Below are 21599 nucleotides of genomic sequence, written 5' to 3' on the forward strand. Positions count from 1 at the left end.
GTAAAAAAAACCTTTATTATTCCATTGAGTTTGAAGACTGCAATAAAATTAAAAGATAAGTCATAATCTTGAATAGGAAAACTCAGGATTGAAATTATGTCAATGATTCTAAAATTAATCCATAAATTCAAAGGAATCCTAATTAAAATATGAATAGGAACTTCTAAAAAATTGAAGAAAAGATACTGAGCTTTATCTGGAAAAATAAGCACGCAAGAATAGCCAGGAAAATTTGGATTATAAAGAATAACGGAGAAGGAGTGGCTCGGCCAACATGAAATCATATTATGAAGTGACAACAATTAAAACAATTTGGCAGTGGAAAGGATGTGGACAGATAAATGGAACAAAACGGAAAGCCAAAAACACCAGCCCCAAATGAAAATGGAAATTTAGCAATGATGGTGATTTTTCAATTAAATGGAGAAAAAAGTGAAATTCCATATTGCAAGTTCAAATGGCAACTGGCTGTCCATTTAGGAAAAGAGAGGGAAAAATATGAATGCTCCTCTAACTTTACTCCAAATATCAAAATTTTAAAGATTAAAATATAAAATAATGAAATTCTAAAAGTAAAACCATGAGTAATTATATTCAAAATGTTAGAATGTGGAAACTCTCTATACAGACACAAACATAGGAGAAAAATCCATATATATATAAAAATTAAAATTTTCTGTATAGCTAAAATTTCAAAAACCAAGTCAAACACATAACATAAGCCAGAAAAAATATTTTGACATAATTTATGAAATGCATATAAAAATCAATTTTTTAAAGGATGAACGGCCCAGCAGGAAAAAAAACAGAATATATATAACAGCAAATTACAAAGAAAATCCAAAATCCAATGTGTCCAAAAATCACATGACAAGGTATTTGACCTTACTCACTAATAAAGAAATGTAAATCAAACCAATACCATTTTTAAGTTTACTGGTGAAAATTAGAAACTTTAGTGAAACTCAGTGCTGATAGGAGTGTGAGGAAAGATATTTTCACACACTTGTTGGGGGAGTACAAACTTTCTGGAAGGTAAATAGGCAATTTGTATCAAAGTTTAATTATGAATTTAACCCTTCAATCCTATAATCAATTCTAATTCTGGGAAATGTTCCTATGGACATCTCAGAAAAATTCACTGAGAAATATATACTGAGAAGACGTTCATTACAGTCTTGTTGGTAACACACACACACAAAAAGGATAATAAAGAACCATGGCATTCCTAAGTTGGAGATGTCTTAAATTAGATAAAAACAGCACCTATATGGTGTGTAGCTTGATGAACTCTCTGTTTACAGTTTTTTTCATGAAGACTTTTTGAATTTTCAACTTTCCTTTAAACTTCTAAAGAATTTTATTCAACTCTCTACTTTGGTACTTAACAATGACTATCTTGAAATACAGTTACTCTGTCTGTGTTACGTGCTTTATTAGATCCCAACCTCTTTGAGAAAATAATCCATTCTTGATTCATTCCCATTTTTCTTAGTAGATATGACCACTATCTTAGTAGATATGACCACTATTTACCACTATTTATCCAGATTCTCTCTACTTCCAAGCATATAGGGGAACACACTTTCCTGACTCTTGAATTTGATGTGTTTACAAAATTTGCTCTGGCTAATTAAAGATTAATGGAAGTGGTTTAATGGAAGCCACTGTTTGATTCTCCATGCACCTGCTACCATAATTAGTTATAATCTAGATGCTGAAACTTCCGTTAGTCCGAGTCTCCATGCAAGGACAATGGGGGACCCCTCTCTGCTGCTAATAAATGTGTAGTTTGATGAGCAATAAACCTTTTTTGTTTTAAGCCACAGGCATTTGGGATTGGTTTGCTACTGCAGTATAACCCACTTTATCCTAGCTGATGCCTTGCTCGTGTTAGTGATAATTTGCTGAATATACAAAATATTTTTATTTTCTAAAATATGATAAACACTCTTGACTCCTCCAAGAAAACTCAAATAAAAATGCTACTTTGAGGAGTCACACTCTTGGTTCCATCCAAGCTTACAAGAGATTAGAATCAAAGAGAATCTAAGATTTACAGTAAAATGGTTCCATTTTCCACAGGGTGCCTCCAAAATTTTCACAACTGATGATTATGCCTTTGATGAGCCTGTCCATCTCATAAATAAAAACACTATGGAGTCATAGTCTCCAAAGTCAGGTCAAGATTATTTATTTGAGTAGTAAGAGAATATGAAAACTAGTATTTTTAAAATCTTATCCTTTTAAAAGTTCTCGGTGTGTGGATGCGTTTTAAGTGCACATAATGCTTTGTTCAGTAGCATAGGCATATAATTCACACATATATATGTGACTGCATGCCCCAAAGTCTTTTACTGCAAAGACTTAGCAATTTAAAAGTTTGATGATCTATGATCTAGAGTGAACTACCCCTCTTCCCTTGAGAGAGATGTAGACCCTGGATCCTCTCGCACGGCAGAACTGGCACAACATACAGTCGTTCATGCAGCTCCCGCCTCCGCCAGTCCACTTAGTTACCAACAGAATCAGGGACGCTTCTCGCAGTGCAGGCAACAGAGCGGAAAAGGAGCAAACCACCCTGTGAAAAACTATTCTGGCCAAAGCAGAAACTACAGTGAAGAGAAAGCCAGACTGAGATCAAGACGTTTTACTTCAAGCCCCTGACCCTTAAGTAACTTGAGACAAATGATTTAAGTTCTTCATTTCTCGGTTTTCCAAACTTACTCTACTAACCTCATAAAACTTTTTGTGAGAATTGTATGTGAGAAGGATTGCACAGGGATAACCCTGATGCAAAATATGTCTAAAAACAAAACAGAAAAACGCACACACAACAGTAAAAGCCTTCAAGCACCCAGCACATCAAAAGCCTTAAACATCTTAGTTGTTCCTTCTTCTCTCAGAAAACCAGTGCTAAGGTGTACTCAGGCTCAAACAGTAATGACTTATGGGGAGCTGTTCAAATCTACTAACATGTCTACTCCTCTAACACAATGATGGGCATTTCTCCTGGCTTTGGGGACCACCACTGCACTCCTCAGACCTAGGAAAAAGGTAGGTTCCTGAGCTCCTACTACGGGGTCACTGGCTCAATGACTTCTCAATGACTGTAGAACAGAGTGCACCCAAAGTGAAGATGAGACATAGAGTTTAGAACCAAGAAAATATGAAGCCTTCTGTAAAAATCCAATAAAAGTTGCAAGTTTCCCACTGATGCCAGTGGAGAAAAAGAAAATGGGACAGAAAGAAACATAGCAGCCAATAAATGAGGCGGGACATGGAAATAATGGTTCTTCATAATAAACTGAGATGCTGAATCCAGCCCAGAGTGTTAAAAGAGAAGAGGTTGAAAGAGCAGGAAACAATCAAGACTTTGCAAAAGTATCCAGAGAAGCAGTGAAAACATGAGCACACACAGGTCAGCACCACACGTAAAGGAGGGATACTCAACAAAGCCTGACCCCGGAGAACAGCTAGGGAGGGCGCAGCTAGCGCTGCTCAGGAAGAAAAGCCTCTGAGGAAAGGAAAGGAAAGAAAGAAGACGTGGTAGCAATCCTTCCATAAAATGCTGAATCCTTGGTTGTAACAACATTTCCACGGTTTCTCCAGATTCAGATGAAGCAAACTATTTTATTAGAAAACAAAGTGTGTACATACATGTTGGTAAAAAAAAAAAAAGACGACAGGACCAAAATTGAGTCGCTTAAAGAGACAAAGGGGAAGGTAGGCCCCACGGCAGCAATCCAAGACCTTAATACCTAACCGAATTACAACTTCAACCTTCCCCAGGAATGTGACCTTTAACCAGCCAACTTGGAATTTCCTGGGCAGCACCAGGAGGCAATCCACTGATAGACCCCTTCTGTTCCACTGATGAGGAAGATCTGGCCTAGAACAATGCATTCTTTGATAAGAATTTCCTTTTTTCCACACCATCTCTGCAGCTCGATGGAGCTCCTTTCTACTCACTAGATGGTATGCTGCCTGATTCATGAATCATTTAATAAAGGCAATTATATCTTTAAAATTTACTTGGCTGAATTTTTGTTATTTAACAGTGTGTACTTATTTATTAATGCATTTATATGTATTTAATAATACTTTATTATTTATTAATTGTAGCATTATAAATATATTAATCATTGCTATACTTACCATCAATATGTATGTTTATTATTTAATACATCTATTTATATTTATATGTTTATATTTAATAATATTACAATAATAGACTCTTAAGGAAGGAGAGGATGGGCACAGGACTGAACTCTGGAACACTCCTAAATTTAGAGAATAGACAGAGGAGGAGGAGATGATAACTAAACTGTGAAAAGGTAACCAGTTAAGACAAGAGAAAATCTAGGACTATGTGGTATCCTAGAAGCCAAGAGAAGACACTGTCCCAAGAAGAGAATAGCCAGTTGTGTGAAATGCTGCCAAGACACACAGCAAGATACGCAGAGACAATTGAAAAACACTGACTACTGGATTTCAAAGATGGTAGGCATTGGTGATCTGCATATGCAGCAGAAGGTTGGGATGCACATCCTACTGAAGTGGCTTAAAGAGACAAAGGGAAGTGAAAAGATGCAGAGAGAGTAAAGGCAGATTTATCCTGTGATGGAAACAGAGAAATGGAGTGGCCGCTAAAGGAGGCTATAAGGTGGGGGGAGGGGGTTTCGTTTGGTTGGCTTCCGATGAGTCATCCTGTAGGCTACAGGGAAAATTGAACTAGAAAAGAAAACACTAACGATACAGAAGAGAAGAGCTAATTAATGACACAAATTAATGGAGAGGGATGGGATCCAGAGCACAAGAGGAGGGTTGGGCATTATATATGGACAGTCCATCCATATTAACAGGGGAGAGGGCAGAATATAGGTACATACAGGTTAGAGGGTAGATGTAGTGTGAAGACGTTTAGGGAATCATGTCTGATTACTTCAGATGGGCGACTTCAACATTTAGAGAAATGATAAAGGATAAAGCTAACATATTTCCAAAACTTCCGTCCTAAGTAATCAGCAGAATGGTAGCCCAATAAGCAAGTCATCACCACCATTATCATCACTAATTTACAGTGCTCAGTTTTGGCCAAGCATATGCCCGGCCTCGTTTAATCTTCACAAAAAGGCTATGAAGTAATACTCTAGTCCTTCTTTCCAGATTCTGAAAAGCAGGTATAAAGAGATTAGGAGGCATGCCCGACGAGTTAAGCAGTCTGAATTCAGAGCCCAGCCTGTCACCTTCAAGGGCTTTAAGGCTCCGTCACGCCCCCGACACACACACACACACACACACACACACACACACACACCAGCGTTTGGGTCGTGGTGCAGTCAGAAAGCCACCTGGGTGATTACTCTCCCTTTTTGAGAAAGCAGAAAAAAGTGGCAACTTTGCTAAGCCAGTTCTAACTATTTCTCCTTCCCATGTCACTATTGGCTTTGCTTTAATTTTTTAAACTTTTTTTTCACTTCAGGAACACTGCAAGAAGTAAAACCACTAACACACTACATTTTAACACATTATTCTGAAACAACCCTTTTAGCTTACTCCTTTGTTACTGTTCTCTCAACATACATACAGTCATGCGCCATTTAACAACATTTTGGTCAAGGACGGACCGCACATAAAATGGTGGTCCTGTAAGATTAGAACCATATAGCCTAGATGTGTAGTAGGCTATACTATCTCGGAGTATGTAAGTACACTCAATGATGTTCACGCAACAAGGACAATGCCTGATGACGCATTTCTCAGAATGTATCCCCATCAATAAGTGATGCATGACTGTATTGGAGTTTCTTGACTATGACTGATATTATAATAGAAATCACTGTAACATTACTTCATCTTTTGACTTTGGAAGCCCAGATAAGAAAGTAAGGGACTTATTTAAGTAGGGAAGTCTCACTTATCACGTGATACTCTGGATGAATGCTGAGGACAATGGGAAAGTGAGGTCTTAAAGGAACCATTTAAATGTTAAATGCTCTAACAAATCAATTAAACAAAATGTATAATTTGTTCCATAATGATATCTTAGATATAATAAACATATTTCTTAAACCCAGAAAAACCAAGTGATGAGTTTGTACAAATTCTGGATAGGTTAAAAAAATAAATTGTTGATACTTCCTGTGTCTCCAGAATTGAATTTGCCATAAAAAAGCTTCACACACCATTCATAAACTAATAAACACATATCAGTTAACCAACACAGCCTCATATAAGTTTAACAAAATATATTTCTCCAAACAATTTAAATATATTAGCTTTCCTTAAGGTTAAGGAAGTGTTTTAAGGTACTTAGAGAATTCCTCAAATTCCAAAGAGTAGCTTTAAAGCATGCTATAAAATGAGTTATCAATTGAAGACCATTTGGTGGATGTGTTCCTTTTGATTTTGTAAATTCAGAGCAAAAACCTGCAAAATCTATACACATTTGATTGTCTGATGTGTAAAGAAAAATGTTAAAGTCAGCGAGAAAGTGTATCTAATTTTAATTATCTTAAGTGGAAACTCCTATTCTGGGAGTTTTTGGAGGAAATCCACAAAATGGAAATTATACATGGAAAATATCCTAATGGAGGCTGGTATTATATGGAACAATCTCTAAAAGGCCACTGTGATGCCTGGAAAAAACACCCTGCACCGCCACATGTCAAGGCCATCTCAGGAGTATATTTTTTTAACATTCGCATTTCTGAAAATCAAGGAACCACATTGTAGAGGAAGAACCAAGGAAAAGCCTTTAACTAACTTACTAAATTATTTTAACTCTAGATAAAGAACTCACTGAAATCACAGAGAATGTGAGGCGGGAACATAGATGGCAGCACATGGTGATTTTAGGCCCACCATGACTTACGCCCAAACAAGGAATTTCAGAAAACAACCAATTCTGAATAAAATCATTACTGGACTAAAAAATAGAGACCTTTGCATAAACATACATTTTATTTATCTTATCTTATTCAATAGAATGTATGGTCTTGTAAAATTCACAAGCATCTATTTCAAAGACAGCACAATGACCCAAAGCAATAGAGAAGTTAGTTTAAGGTGTGACTAATGAATTACTGTTATCCCTTTATTTTTAAGTAGGCACGTTGGGGCTCAGAGCAGCCCACCACCTCAAGATATGCCACAGTGGCATACTGATTATTTTGAGTTAAATTTACTTGAGAAAACAGCCAGTGCTAAAAGAGTACTCTGACCCTCCACTGTCAGTCCCCCGGAAAGCAGGAAATAAACCTTCCGTGTGAAAGATACTTTCCCTTCAGGAGCGGGAACAGAGATATCCTGCTCACCAGAGACAGGGAATTCAGGGCAGAGAAGGGTGTGTAAACAAGCTCTGCTTAGATTCTTCGATAATTAAGAACCCAAAGCCTAAGTTTCTTTGTCTTGTTGTCCTCACAAATTTACTGTTTTTTTGTCCAAAAAGTATAAAATCTGCTTGCTTTGGTCATTTCTTCAGGTCCCATTTCTATGAGATCTCCATGTGTATGAATTAAATCTGGTTTTTTCCCTCCTGCGAATCTGTCTTAAGTCAATTTAATTATTAGACCAGCCAAAAGAACCTCGAGTTCTTCTTCTCCTGGCCCAACAGGCACATCTATTCCCAAGGAAATTTACTCCAAGTTTTTAAAAAGAATAACAAGTCTCCTTTTCATATTTGGTCTCTAAAACCCAAGTAAAGGGAAAAATAAATAAATTTATTCATTCATCCGTATTCATAGATACATTCATCTGTACATGCATACTTTTATACCTTCCCCCCCCACCCCAAAATCAGGCTATTTGTAAGAATGTTAAAGAAACAGCAATGATCCTGTAAACTAGAGTGTAAGTGAGGTTCCTGGCACAGGGTCTCCTTAGAACAGACATCCTTAGCTTCCCAGCGGAATCTCTCATTCACCTGGAGGAGGTCAGGCTGTCTCTCATGACATCCCCAGAGCAAGAAAATATATGACATCTCCCATTCCTGTGGGCCTGGTCTGCTCCCTGTCATTTTTTAAGATTCCTCCATCATTTGAAACAGGCAGAGATTGCTTAGTGGCGAAAAAGATTCATGGAGGCCTAGGACCACTCGGTAGACAAAAGGATTTTATACTACTTCTTCAGGAATTATCTCGCCTACTGCTGCTACTGTATCTCCTTTAACTCTCCCCATGCGATAAAGCTGCCCTCACCTATTCTATCTTCTCTGTTTCTTTTCCAGTCACCGACCCTCCTGTTTGCCCTGGTGACCACTCTAATCCATATCTTGCCCATGACGAATGCCAGCCCACCCTATGCTACATCCTAACTGCAACCACGCTACTTGATGAACAAAACATAATAACAAAACAACCACCATTTATTTAAGAAAAACCATGGACCAGGAACCATAGTAAGTATCCTTCATACATCATCTCATTTAATCCTCACAGTAAACCTATAAAGAAACCCCCATTGTGTCGAGGAAGAAAATAAGGTTCAGAGACATTAAGTAACTTGTCCAAGATCAAATCGCTTGAAAGCAATATAAGCAATTATAAAAACATAAAAGGGATATTTTCTGGATCAGTGTTTCTCAGATGTAAATGCTGTGCACATTATTTTTAAAAGATAATCATTTTGCAAAGATTGTAGTTAGAAAATTAGCAGTGGTTTTTATCAGAAGAAAATAGCAAAAAGGCTTCAAAGAACTTATAAATAAAATTGTGCTTTAGAATTAAGCTAACAAATCAACACAGGGATATAAGCAAATACAAATGGGCATCTTGGACGTGGACTGCTATCAGGGCCAGTAGGCCTTGATTGGATGCACAGGGAGGCATTAAGATATTGAACACATTTAAAGAATACATACTTCAGTAGGAAGCTTGCCAAATCTCAGAGTCGTAAAAAAGGAGAGTCAGCAATACAAGTGTTGTCTCTACCTAATGAAGCCCTTAGGGAGAAGTCCAGTAATGCTAAGCCAATAGGCCACCTGCCAGATAGGTATCTATTATGAAGACAGACACGTGGGTATTGGGCTATTTGTGGCTAACATGGGAACACATTCCATTCACGTAATTCTCTCCACTCTAACAAGGTAGCTCCCTACAGAGTTTAACCACAGAGAGAGAACATGGCATCAGGGCAACGCCAACATCTGTTCCATCTGCAGTGGTCATCTAGTGATGACCACTTTCACCTAGTGATAAAAGCCTTCTGTGAGCTTTACTAGCCAATGGCAACCGACAAGTTTCTGAGCCAGCACATCTTGGAATTCACCAAGGCAAACACTATTGAATGGGAGTCATGGTAGAAAACATTGTTTGTCTTCTCTGAGTGACTAAAACGACTGGACACATTTTTATTTTGTGTATTTACCTTTTCACCATCTCTCCCTGGTTCTCCTTTGTAACCTTCTGGTCCTCGTGCTCCCTAAATTAACCACAAAATAAAATTCTGTTAATTATGTTTTTTGGTTGACTAGAAAAGGTATTTCTAAAATGTGTATAAATGGATCACATACTTGTATTCCTGGGGATCCTGGAACACCTGGTGATCCTGCAATTCCCTGATATCCCTAAAGAAAAGTAAACAAGAAATAATTACTATTTCATCATATTCACAAAGAACAGCCCTCCATTTCAGGATTTACTCCTGTCTCAAGTTTCTTATACCTAAAACTTTACTTAGTGGCTGTTTAAGAAACCAAAATAGCTAAGTGTCAAATGCTTAATACAGAAGTCACATCCATCAGTCTTTAGGAAATCCGTAAAAAATGTACAGGAAAAAGATCTTAAATATCTCTAGATTAATAAAAATACCCAGAAATGCTTCCATTAAAAGGAAGTCTTTGGAATGGAAACACAGAGCCAATGTTCACAGCTCCTAAAGAAATGTCCTGCACGTTAGAAACATATTCAACATATTTGAGAGAAAAACACTGGGACTGGAGATTAAACATATGTAATACATTTTTTAAACTACCTGATTAATGGCCATCTGAGTTAATCCCTGGAATAAACTAAACCTTTATGGATGTTATTCTTCAGAGTAAGTATATAACAGCCTTCGGATTGCTCATTTTAGAAAGCTGCTGATGTTAACCCCAAGAATGTGGCTGTGACATGGCCCCCTGACCTCCCAAGGCCCAGCTGTCTGTTGAGCAGGAGGTCACTTCCATCTCCACTGCTTCTTACATAAACCTTCAGAAACTGGACCCTTGGGGATATAGCACAACTTTTTCAGACAGAGGGAAACTATTCATTCTTCACTCAGCATATGGCAACTAAACTCCAAAACAAACTTGCAGGCCCTGAGCATTTATCTAGGTACCCCAGGGTCAGAGTCAGGTTGACTTGGACCACTTGGTACCTGCAAATACATTTACCTCTCTCATTCAGATTCCATCTTTCTCTTGCTCTCTATTCAGATTCCATCTTTCTCGGATCTTACTGTTTGAGGAAAGCTTTCTGTTGTCAACAGTATTAACACAGATCTCATTAATGTTTCCGATTAAATCTTCATTCTAAAATCCAAAAGCTTCATTTCCATGTGGCTACTCATGGATGTCTGCACTGGTCTTTGTTTTCACCCACTCACTTGTCGGTACATTTTTAGCTGTTATTTTAGAGATATCATAATCCCTTACTTTTCCACACACTTTTTCAATTATTCCTTTTACTATTCTGATTAGCTCTAATAGTGACCATGACGACAATAACAATGGTTGTCTCAGAAAGATCAGTTTTAGATTATTATTTGTCTTCTTTTATATGCACTTGCATTTCTTATTTCATAAAATGCTCTGTTACCTTCAGAATGATGACTATATTGTTTCTGTCACCAACCATCATCCTCGCCTTCGTATCCACCCCATCCAGTTCTTCACAGAGTGTACTATTGTGCTTTCTCCAGGATTTCTTACACTCAAATTTTTCTCTTAAGTCCCTTTGCCCAATCCTTAAACAGTTTACTTCACCAGTGAATGGGTCTCATAACCAGCCTTTTCATATTCCATACAAAACAAGCTGCAATCTTCAAACCCACCATATGTTCTCTGGGCTAGCACTGTCTCTGTGTCACTGGATCGTGTGCCCCTTGAGATGAGGGACTATGTCTAATTCATTTCCGTATCTCCAGCATTGAACAGAGCATTTGGCACGTTTTCTGTTATTCAAAATTGGAAGAATTTACCTTCAAATCATCCACACTGCACACAAGTGTGAAAAATCTCTTTCCTTGAGGAACCGTGTTACGTTATGCTGCTTCCAGTAGCAAATTGAAACTTTCAGTAAGACCATGCAGTTCATGTTCTTAAGATCACTCAGAAGAAAGAAGAAAGTCAATCTACACAGGGTTCGCTCGGCCTTATATCTCTACCACTCTAGTTACTACTGAATCTCCTTCCCTCGACCACTTTGGAATCAGAGAGGCCTAAAGTTGCATTTCAACTCTGTCACTGCTAGCACACGCCTAAACAGAGCTGGATTACTGATAAATGCCACCATCTGGGATGTCCTTCAGATCCTTCAAAACCCCATATGCACTATCTGGATAGTCTGACATGATTTATAACAGGCTGTTGTAATTAGGAGAAATAATAATAGCAACGATTTATATAGCACTTTTCATGTTCCAGATTAAGTATTTCACATGCATTAATTCACTTAATCCTCACAACCACCAATTAATGTTGGTTCTACATTATTCCCATTTTCATATGAGGAAACCGAGGCACAGAAGATTAAGAAACTTGCCCAAAAGGTTAAGTAACCTTGCTAGTAAGTTGACAGAGCCAGTGGAAACACCCTCTATCAGAAAATGCTTTCTGGCAGATTAGATCTTATGATTCCAGAATGATTAATCTGACTCAAAGAAGTCCATTTTGCCAACTACTTTTAAACTGTTTAGAATTCTGAGTGCCCAGAGGAAAGGAATGTTCATAAAATTCCTCAAAAGAAAGTTACCATGGAGATTGGCTATTTATCAAAATGGTCGACCACTGGCAAAGTTCACATTTAATGAATTACTTTTATCCCATTTTTTCAAAAGTTAAGCCAAATGTCCTATCTGCTTTATTACTTTTTTCAGAAAGTTAACCTTCTGTAGAAAATCAAAAGCTGCTGGGCTGTCTCTCCTCTTCAAAGAAGTAAGTTAATGTGATGCATTTGTTAGAAGGGACATATCGCCTTTTAATGGATTAAAGCAATGTGAAGATGCCCCAGACTGTGTTCCCAGCTCACCTCTGACTCATAATGTGACCTCAGGCAGAGTCATCAAATCCCCAAATCCTGGGAGGCAACACAGTGAAGTGGAAAGACAATGAATTTTAAAATTGGAAAAGACCTTGGGCCAAATTGTTGCTCCTCCCTTTACTTTCTATGAGACTCTGGCGAAGTCCTTTTGCCTAGCTGAGTCTCCATTTCCCACCATAATCTTGAGTAATAATACCCACTTCACTTCTGAAAAGAAACAAATGGAGTCACCAGTGAAAATGTCTGGCAGATGTTAGGAACTCAGTAGATAAGAGTTTCTTTCTTTTCTTCAGACTCAATGGCACTGTACAAAACTATGAGAACACTTCTGCAGAGTGTTATTCTGTAGCCTAAACTGCCACCCTTACTGCATAAGGAAAGGCAAGTCCAGTCATTATCATTATGACTTAACCCTTTTTCAGCATTCATACAGATCTAATGCTGACCATGTGAACACGGCCTCAGTGTACTCTATAATAGCCCTGTTTGTTTTGTCTTTGGAAGAACAGTAATACAGGAACAACAAATGCTTCCACAATCGGAGAACCAGGTTATTGGCCTTGTTTTTAACTGACAGTGAGATGCATTCTTGAAAACTTAGTTCTATAAAGTAATTCAAAGATTATTTTAGACACTAGAGGAAGCATGATTAGCAAGAAAATAAAGAAAAACCAAAACCACAACCAGGCTGGGGGATCCCAGGGCAAGTCACCAGAAGAAACTGGATGAAATTCAGAAAAATTAATTCTGGATGAAAAATCAGGAAAATAAAGGTTAACAGGAGGAACATTACAGTGCAGAACAATTTCCAAAAGGAGCAAAAAATAAAACATTGGTTGACTCATAGCAGGGTACACCAAAACAAGGAAAATGCCCTGAAACAGGAGAAATGATAAACTTTTCAGATCACTTACTGAGTTTTTATTTTTCTGAATACACAAGCCTCTATTTTCTTGTAGAACTGTAACTTTCACATAATCTTTGATGAATACTGTTCATTAATTTTGCCATTTTGCAATTTATTAGCAGGTCCAAATATCCGCCCTGCCCCCATCTGCAAGATTTCTGACAGTATTTGAGTCTTTTCCATGTTCACAGAAAGTCTCTTTGTAAGTGAGTCATTTTTTAGGAAAAACATATTCTCACTGCCAAATTGTAGGGTTGAAGAATACAGAATCAATTTAATTTTCTTCCATGATTCATAGCTACAATGCTCCAGGAAAGATGTATACCATTGAAATGGAAATTAAGGCAATAAAATCATCGAATGTGCAAGGGTCACAATCTCTTCTGAGCCCAACTCTAATCAGATCATAAAACGTTCTGCCAATCTAAATATATAGATTTTTTTTAAGTAGTGAGGAGAAGAGAGTATTGGTTTCCTTCAAATAGTCTAAACTTAAAAATGAGAATAAAATCCAGAGAAATCACTTTGGATGTCACTCTTCTTTTTAACATGTAAGAATGTGATTTAAAGGTTATTCAGTTACAAAATTTTCTTCAAAATTTTCCAAAATTCCAACAGATACTCTTAGGTACACAGCCAGGGTAACCAAGTAACCAAAAGCAAGTGTACATATACTTTTAATATCCACTGTGGATTCTTCTAGTCGTCAGCAGATTTTATAGCTCTATACGGTTAAATTCCAAGAACATTCATAAATCTGTCTTTCTATGTATAACTAATATAGAAACTAGTTTGTTTGCCACCTAACCCAACTATTAGTCAAGCAGTTTATATGCTTTAACTGATTGCTCAAATTACTTGATTAATAGATCACATTAATATATATAAAATTACACCTGAGCTAAGTTCTAAGAAAGAACCATGGTGCCATGGGAGGTAAACAGTAGGCAGGCAGGGAAGCTTTCTGAAGAGACAAGCTCAAAGGAGCACTAAAGGAAGCACAGTGCATCAGAGGACGCCCTTCAATGTGCCACGCAGCACAATAGGATGAGCCACACCTACGGAGATGAAAAAAGAGAGAGAGCATGGGGAAGCAAGCAGCGAAACAAGACTGGAACGGTAGACTGGAGGTTGCGTGCACACCTCGAGGGTCTCAGGAAGGACTGTGATCTCTACCCAAGCCACTAACCCAGGGAATCACATAATCAGGCTTGAGCTTTGAAATGCTCACTTGCTACACTGTGGAGCACAGATCAGAGGGGGCAAGGAAAAGCATGAAGACTAAGCGAGAGGTCCCTGCAAAGGGAGAGAATGGTAGGTGGGACCTGATTCCATCCAAGGTGCATTTAGTCCAACCTGATGATGAGTTACAGTAGGTGAAGAATTTGGAGTTGTGGACTAACGCCCAGATTTCTGGCTTGTGCAGCATGATGGCTGATGACATTACTGACCAAGAGAGGGACTGGAGGAAATATAGTTCAATTGATTGCAAAATATGAAGTAGCACAAATATTTTAAAAATATCTTTATGTAGTAGGATAAACAATTTGTATTTGACAATGAGAAGCTGTATGTTTCTGTGGGGGAAAAAACCCACAGAATTTCCAATTCAAATTAAAGCAAGCTACATTTACCATAAATGAAATTTAATCTGAATCGAATCTTCCTTCCTTTAAGAAAAGGCAGACGAGTGATACATACAGAGCAACATCATCGCTTTCCTATAATAATTTGCCTTGACCTAAGCACATAAAAGGAAAACACTGCCTACCTTCGACAAACGATCTCTGCTGACATAGCTCAGTTCTTAGATTCATAGAAGTTAATTAAACTTAGGCAAATTGCCTCATTCCCTGAGTAAGGTTACACTAAGCTTATTTCAAAAGAAGCATGCACAGTTTTTTAAGGTAACTCATATCATTTCTAATAATTCTTACTTCCCAAACTAAATCTCTAGTAATTATGCTTTATATTCAAAGGGAGGTGACCAATAGCTAACCTCACTCCCTCTCTTACTGTCCTGCTGTATTTTTTCCATAGTGCTTATCACAATCTGATATTATTTATTTTCTTATTAATATTGTGGATTTATTATCTCTCTCTCTCCAGTGGAAGGTCAACTTCAAAACAGCAGGAGCTTTTGTCTATTTTGATCATTGTTGTAGTTCCTTAGCCTGGAAGAGTGCCAGGAACACAGTAAACACACAACAAATACCGAGTAAATGAGCAGATGAATGAAAGGAATAAATAAGCAAACAAGTATATAAACGTTTATTGAGTCCAACCAGTGGCTACTACTGAGGGCTCTAAAAATAATAGTAGAGACAGCCTGCATTCATACAGATTACAATCAAAAGAAGAGATAATATAAGTATGAATTTATCTTTGAAATCACAAATGCTAGATATGTAACCAAACAATTCCTTGAGGAATTTAACTAAATATGCAAATAACTTAGTGCATAGATAATGTCTGTATACTCATTATCATTATTGTATATACTATCTATAATATACAAAACATAAAATCTATTTTATATATTATAAATATATAAACACACGAGAGACACATGAGATAAAGATGGAAAGATCCATATATGAGATTTACATAAGGGGAGTGTTGGAGAAAAATGAATTAGCTAGTCAATTAGGCTTTGTCTAGGAAAGCTTTACAGAAGAGCTAAGTTTAACACTTTGTTATAGTAAACAAAATAAACTGCCCAAGTGTAGGATAATTCATTGGAGGCAAATGGTCCATATTTTAGTGTATCAGTGAGACTCTCATGAGGGAATGAGGGGGTGGGTGTGGGGGTGTGGGGGTGTGTGGGTGTGTGTGTCTGTGGTTTATGGCAGTGAGAAACAGTGAAACAATAAACCTTTTTGCTAAGGAACCCAAACTGAGGTGAAGTGAGAATTTAGGTAGAAACTGTTCTCTCTAGAAGGATGTTCATACGCTTCATAGTTAAGCCACTTCTTGTAATTCTCTTTTCCAAGCTAAATAATAGCCATTCCTTTGGCTCTTACCCTAATGTATCCCATTTTCCAGATCTTTAACCTTCATGGCACTCAGCCCCAAATTCCCCACAGCTCTTAAACTGTTGAGTCCACAATTGGCACCATATGCAGTTAAGAGTCTGAACAGAGGGAAGCATAAAAACCTTGTCTCCTGGGTCCTATTGTTCTATTACTAATTATTCACTCCCTGTCAAGCTTACTCTACAACCCCAAGTGCTAGTTTTTCTTCCCTATCCTCCTGTTCTCTACGATCAGTCTAGAGTACTTTAAAACAGCATCTCTTGTGTGAGCTATACCTGAAGTTCAGTAAACCCTCCCACAGGCTGTCTTCTGAGTTCTTACTCTCTCCCAGTTACTCTCTTCTGAATAAATCTCAGATCCCACATATCCCTAAAGTGTAGTATGCTAAACTAAATTCAACGCTTCAAAAGCAGGACTGTCATCTTTCGTAAAATAGACACTATATATTTACTAACAATGCCAAAAATTGCATCAGCCTTAGGCAGCCTCATTACATATGTTGATCCATTTTTCACCAAGGTTTAATTTAAATAACATCTCCCAGACAAGTAAAAGCCATATATTTATTCCGGATGAATTTCACTATGTTAGAATAGCCATTCTCTAAGCTCACCAAGTCTTTTTGGATCTTTGTGTCACCCCAAATGCCAACATAAATTCCAAAAATGAAATCAAGAATTAAAAATTCTTAAAAATCATAATAAAGTAAATGAATATTTAGTGGAGTAATGCTCAAAAAAGAACACTGGAAAAAATGACAAGAGACAATATGTAATTGTGAGAAAATTTTACACTTCTAAAAATTAAAAACCAAACTATAAGCCAAATAAATAGAAGAAACAATTACAACATATATATCAAAGGATTAATTCCCTTAATGCATAAGAAGCTCTTATTAATGGACATGCAAAATATCATCACCCCTATAGAAAATGGGTAAAGAATAAGACAGAACACTTCACAAGAAGGGGCGCATCCTGAACATCAGACTTCTATATTCAGCTGTCCACTTAAAATTTCTACTTGAACATCTAATAGAAGAATTTAATCTATCCAAAACCAAAGTTCTGCTTTCTCTTGCCCAGTTTCCTCTATCCCATCCTTCCACATCTCACTGGAGTCCCCCTCGACTTCTGTAGCTCAAACTCGCATTTGATCCACCAGCAAATCCTGTCAGCTCTGACTTCAAAATATCCCCAGAATGGAAGTAGTCCTCTTCACCTCACCACCACCACCCCGAGGCTAGCCTCCATCGTCTTGCTTCTGGATTGTTCCAAGAGCCTCTTGACTGATCTCCCTGTTTTTGTCCGCATGACCCTAAAATCTATTTCCAACTCAGAAGTCAGAGTAATTTCTTTGAAAAATAAGTTATATCCCATCAACCTTTTACTCAAGACCCTCCAGCAGCTCCTGAGTTCACTCCAACTCAAAACCAAAGTCATCACAGTAACCCAAGGAACTCTGTTCCATCTTCCCTCCTTTCTCCTTCTTCCCTACACAACTTTGTCTCCTAATAATCTATCTCCAGCGGGCCCTTTATTTGTGGTTTGATAAAGTCATTTAACTTTGAAATTCCCCATCTGTGCTGACTACCACTTCTGTAAGGTGTAACCTTCCATAGAAAGCTGGCCCCTTTCTGGAACCTCCAGACCACTCAGGGGCACACTGAGCAGGGCAGGGACAAAGCGGGGCACGATATCACTCAGTATGACGCATTGACGGATCCACTCTTTTGTCTATTGGTAGCAGTGCACTGTTAGTTTTCCTGATTCACTTCCTAAGGCCAAATAATATGGAAAATCATCTCCAGAATTCTACAGCTTAGTTTAGCTTGCCTTTCTCTCTTAGCAAATATGATGGCCTCCATGGAATCTTAGAAAATCAGCATTGGAGAGAATCTGGGCCTCATGTGGCACCATGTTCTCATTTTCTAGATGAAGAAACTGAAGCCCATGAAAGCAAAGCAACTTTTAAAAGCAAAGCAGAAAGCAAACGGCCCCAGATCTCCCCAACACCCAGCTAGGGCTTTGGTTTCAGTAAAGTACTTTACTTCATGAAGAGTAATTATAATGACAGAAGACAGAAACAAGCACTGTAAAAGTATAAACTTCCACAACATCATAAAATAATCCTTTTATATGTTTCCACATATGGCTCTCTTTAAAAAAAATCAAATGTCATATCAGTATAATACCCTTAATAGTTGTACTACTCTGAATTACCTGGCAGGATATATAAATATTTCCCCTGATCCTCTTTTTATATTGAAAAAATAGTAAAATAATTATATGCTCAGACACTACTGACAGAAGTTAGTTAACTGATAGAGAAATGAGAAAGGAGAGGAAGGATTTGAAAATAGCTCTTGAATTTTGGTTGAAGGCATTTTCCTTATGAAAATTAGTATTTCTCCAGAGTGAAATAATTTCCTATTTAAAGTTTCAGTTGACTTGGCCTGATTATAATGTGAAAGAGATTCAAATTGCTTATTGAGAGGGACTGCACGGAACCAAATCCAAACAAAGCAGAATTCCCTTCAAATTGTTCCATCCAAGTTTCCTTGGTCCAGATGGCTTCGATCGCCAGCCAGAGGCTCCACCCACACCTTCCCCTGTGCGCTGGCCCTGGACATACACTAATGACCCTCAGCTGTTCTGGCTCCCGGGCTCAGTTTCTCTTCCTGCCTGGCCACCCAACCTCAAGTCTCCTGCAGAGAGAAAGAAACAGGGGGAAAGGGGAATATTTAAGAAAAAAGTCATACCTTTGGGTAAATAGGATCAGGCTGGTATATCAGCTTCCTATTGCTGCTATAACAAATTACCCCAAAGAAAGTGGCTTAAAACAACACAAACTTATAGTTCTGGAGGTGAGAGGTCCAAAATGAGTCTTAGGGAGCTAAACTCATGGTGTCATTGGGGCTGCATTCTTTCCAGAAGCTCTAGGGGAGAATTTGTTCCTTCCCTTTTCCAGCTTCTGGAGGCTGCCTACATTCTTTGCCTCAAGGCTCTCCCACTCTCATCTCTGCTTCCATCACTGCATCTCCTTCTCTGACTCTGACACTCCTGCCTCCCCCGATTATAGTGACCCTTGTGATTACATTGGGCTACTCAGGTAAATCAGGATAATTTCTGCATCTCAAGATCCTTAATTTAATCATAGGTGCAAAGTTCCTTTTGCCATGAAAGATAACATATTCACAGCTCTTGGAGATTAGGACGCAGACATTATTCTGTCTGCCACAGTTGATTTGTTCTTTCTCTAACATCAGGAAACATTTAATATCATCTAACATCTAATGTCACCTACTACATAGTTGTATCTATATCAACACAAAAAATCACATACACATACAGAAAAACACGTATATACATGCACCACATGAAATGAGACAATAAGTCTATTATAGCTTAAATAAGAGTCAGAGCAATATCCATGATTATCATATCAGGCTGATTATAACTAATTTCCAGTACTTTGTTCATGGCAAGATATTAACAAAGAAAAATAAAAGCAAACCAGAGCTGACAGCCCGTGCTGCTCAGCACTCGCCTCCAGACACTGCCCAGGACTTTTCGCCAGGGAAAAAACAAAAGCCTGGATCTCTCAGCTGTGCTGTCAGGGGAGCTCTGCGTCACCATGAGGTGCTGCCAGATGACACTTCAGCATGTGAAGTGTGTCTGCTGTGGAGTTGGGGCAGCACTGCAGTCGCCAGTAACAGAAAGTGTAGGTCCCACAGAAGGGGTCTCCAAGCAGAGGAGGCTGACACGTATGAAACTCATCCCACCCAGTGATTCGGCACAACTCACACAGGACCTCGGGGGGCAGAACTTTCAGTGCGATTAAGGAGTTGCAGTGAAGGAATGCAACAAAGTCACAGGACATTTTAAGTTAAACTGAGAAAGGGATGGGTTATAAGAGAAACTAAAAGGCAAATGTTGGCATGGAATGGGAGTGAAGGATAAAGCAAAAGGGGAGATGTTAGGTTTGGAATCTGTTCATTTCATTCAATTCAGATAGACGCAGTGTGGTGATAAACTTCTCATCTTATTTCCAGCAAATACACCAACTAGCTATTTCTGTACTGATGGGCTTGGCCCTTGATGCCATACTGAAGCTTTAATTGCCCATACTCTTATCCAGGCCAAACTCTCTTCTTGCAACTAGAACCAATGTCCCCCCACCTACCTAAGGATTTTCTTCTTGCCAATGTCCGCTATCCCCAAATCATCAGTTTTTCACCTTGCACCTCATTTTCATCATTACATAAACTTGCTGTAACATCTCCCATCTTTAAAAAAAAATTCTCCTTTTATCCTACATCCTCCTACACAACTGCGTCATTTCTCTGCTCCCCATTATGTCCTTCAGAAGCATCATCTATGTTCACTATCACCATTTTATCTCCCACTTTTCCTTGAATCCATTTCAATTCAGCTTTTGTAGCCACCCTTCCTGAAACCCCGTTTATCAAGGTCCTCAATGACCTCTATATAGCAAATCCAATGGTCTAGGCATAGACCTCATTTTTCTCGACCTCTTAGCAACAATGACAACTGATCACTCCCTTCTTGAAACGCTTTCTTCACTTGGCTTCTGGGATGCCACTCTCCTGGTCTTCCTCCTACTGCACTAATCATTCTTTCCCAGTTTCCTTGGCTGGATCCTCCTCCTCTTTTCCGTCTGCAAGACAGACCTAGTCTCATCCACTGCCCCATTCTCTTCTCCAGTTATCTGTACTTACTGCCTAAGCAATCTCATCCACTCTGTTGGCTTTAGATACATCTACATGCTAAAGAGTCCCAACTGTGTATTTTCTTTCTCAAACATATCCCTGAACTCAAGATTCCTATCTCTAGTATCCTGGGAGACACCTTCAGCATGTCCAATAATGCATTCTCGATTTCCCCCACAAAGTACACAACTCTCCCAGTGTTGCCCAGCTCTATAAAGACATCACAATTCACCTGGTGGCTCAAGCTAATATCCTCTGAGTCTTCCTAGACACTTTCTTTCATGCCTCATATTTAATTTCACAGCAATTCTGGACAGCTTTACATTAAAAAATAATCCAGAATCTGACCACTTCTCTTCCCTTCCACTACATCGCCCTAGTCCAAACCACTCTTATTTCTCACTTCAAATCTTGAAGTAACCTCCAAAATGGTCTCCTGCTTCCATCCTTGCCCCATGTAATCTACTCTCCACATAAGACCCACCTTCATCTTTCTAAATAGTAAACCAGATCAAGTCACTTCCTTTCTCAAAATCCTCAAATCAATTGCCATCCCACAGAATGAATCCTGGCAGATCAGTTGAGCAGCATTGCCCCAGTTGCCCAGCAGCTCCTCAGCTCTCTGCAGCTCCATTTGGCCACCATTTTTTGACTTATTCAGACTCCCTTCTTTGACAATC

At 38.4% G+C, this 21599-nt stretch overlaps 1 protein-coding gene across 4 annotated transcripts in view; it reads right to left on the minus strand.

Annotated features, from left to right (window-relative positions):
* The window catches only part of COL21A1 (collagen type XXI alpha 1 chain), a 174416-nt gene that overhangs the window by 66112 nt on the left and 86705 nt on the right, over positions 1–21599 (minus strand). For all 4 annotated transcript variants that reach the window (XM_070244784.1, XM_070244783.1, XM_070244781.1 and 1 more), the window contains 2 exons: positions 9515–9568; positions 9370–9423 (listed from right to left, as the gene is read on the minus strand). In XM_070244784.1, the coding sequence (XP_070100885.1) occupies positions 9370–9423; positions 9515–9568 (108 nt within the window). The remainder of the gene's footprint in view (positions 1–9369; positions 9424–9514; positions 9569–21599) is intronic.

The sequence above is a fragment of the Equus caballus genome, chromosome 20 (assembly GCF_041296265.1).
Source record: "Equus caballus isolate H_3958 breed thoroughbred chromosome 20, TB-T2T, whole genome shotgun sequence".
Lineage (NCBI taxonomy): Eukaryota > Metazoa > Chordata > Mammalia > Perissodactyla > Equidae > Equus > Equus caballus.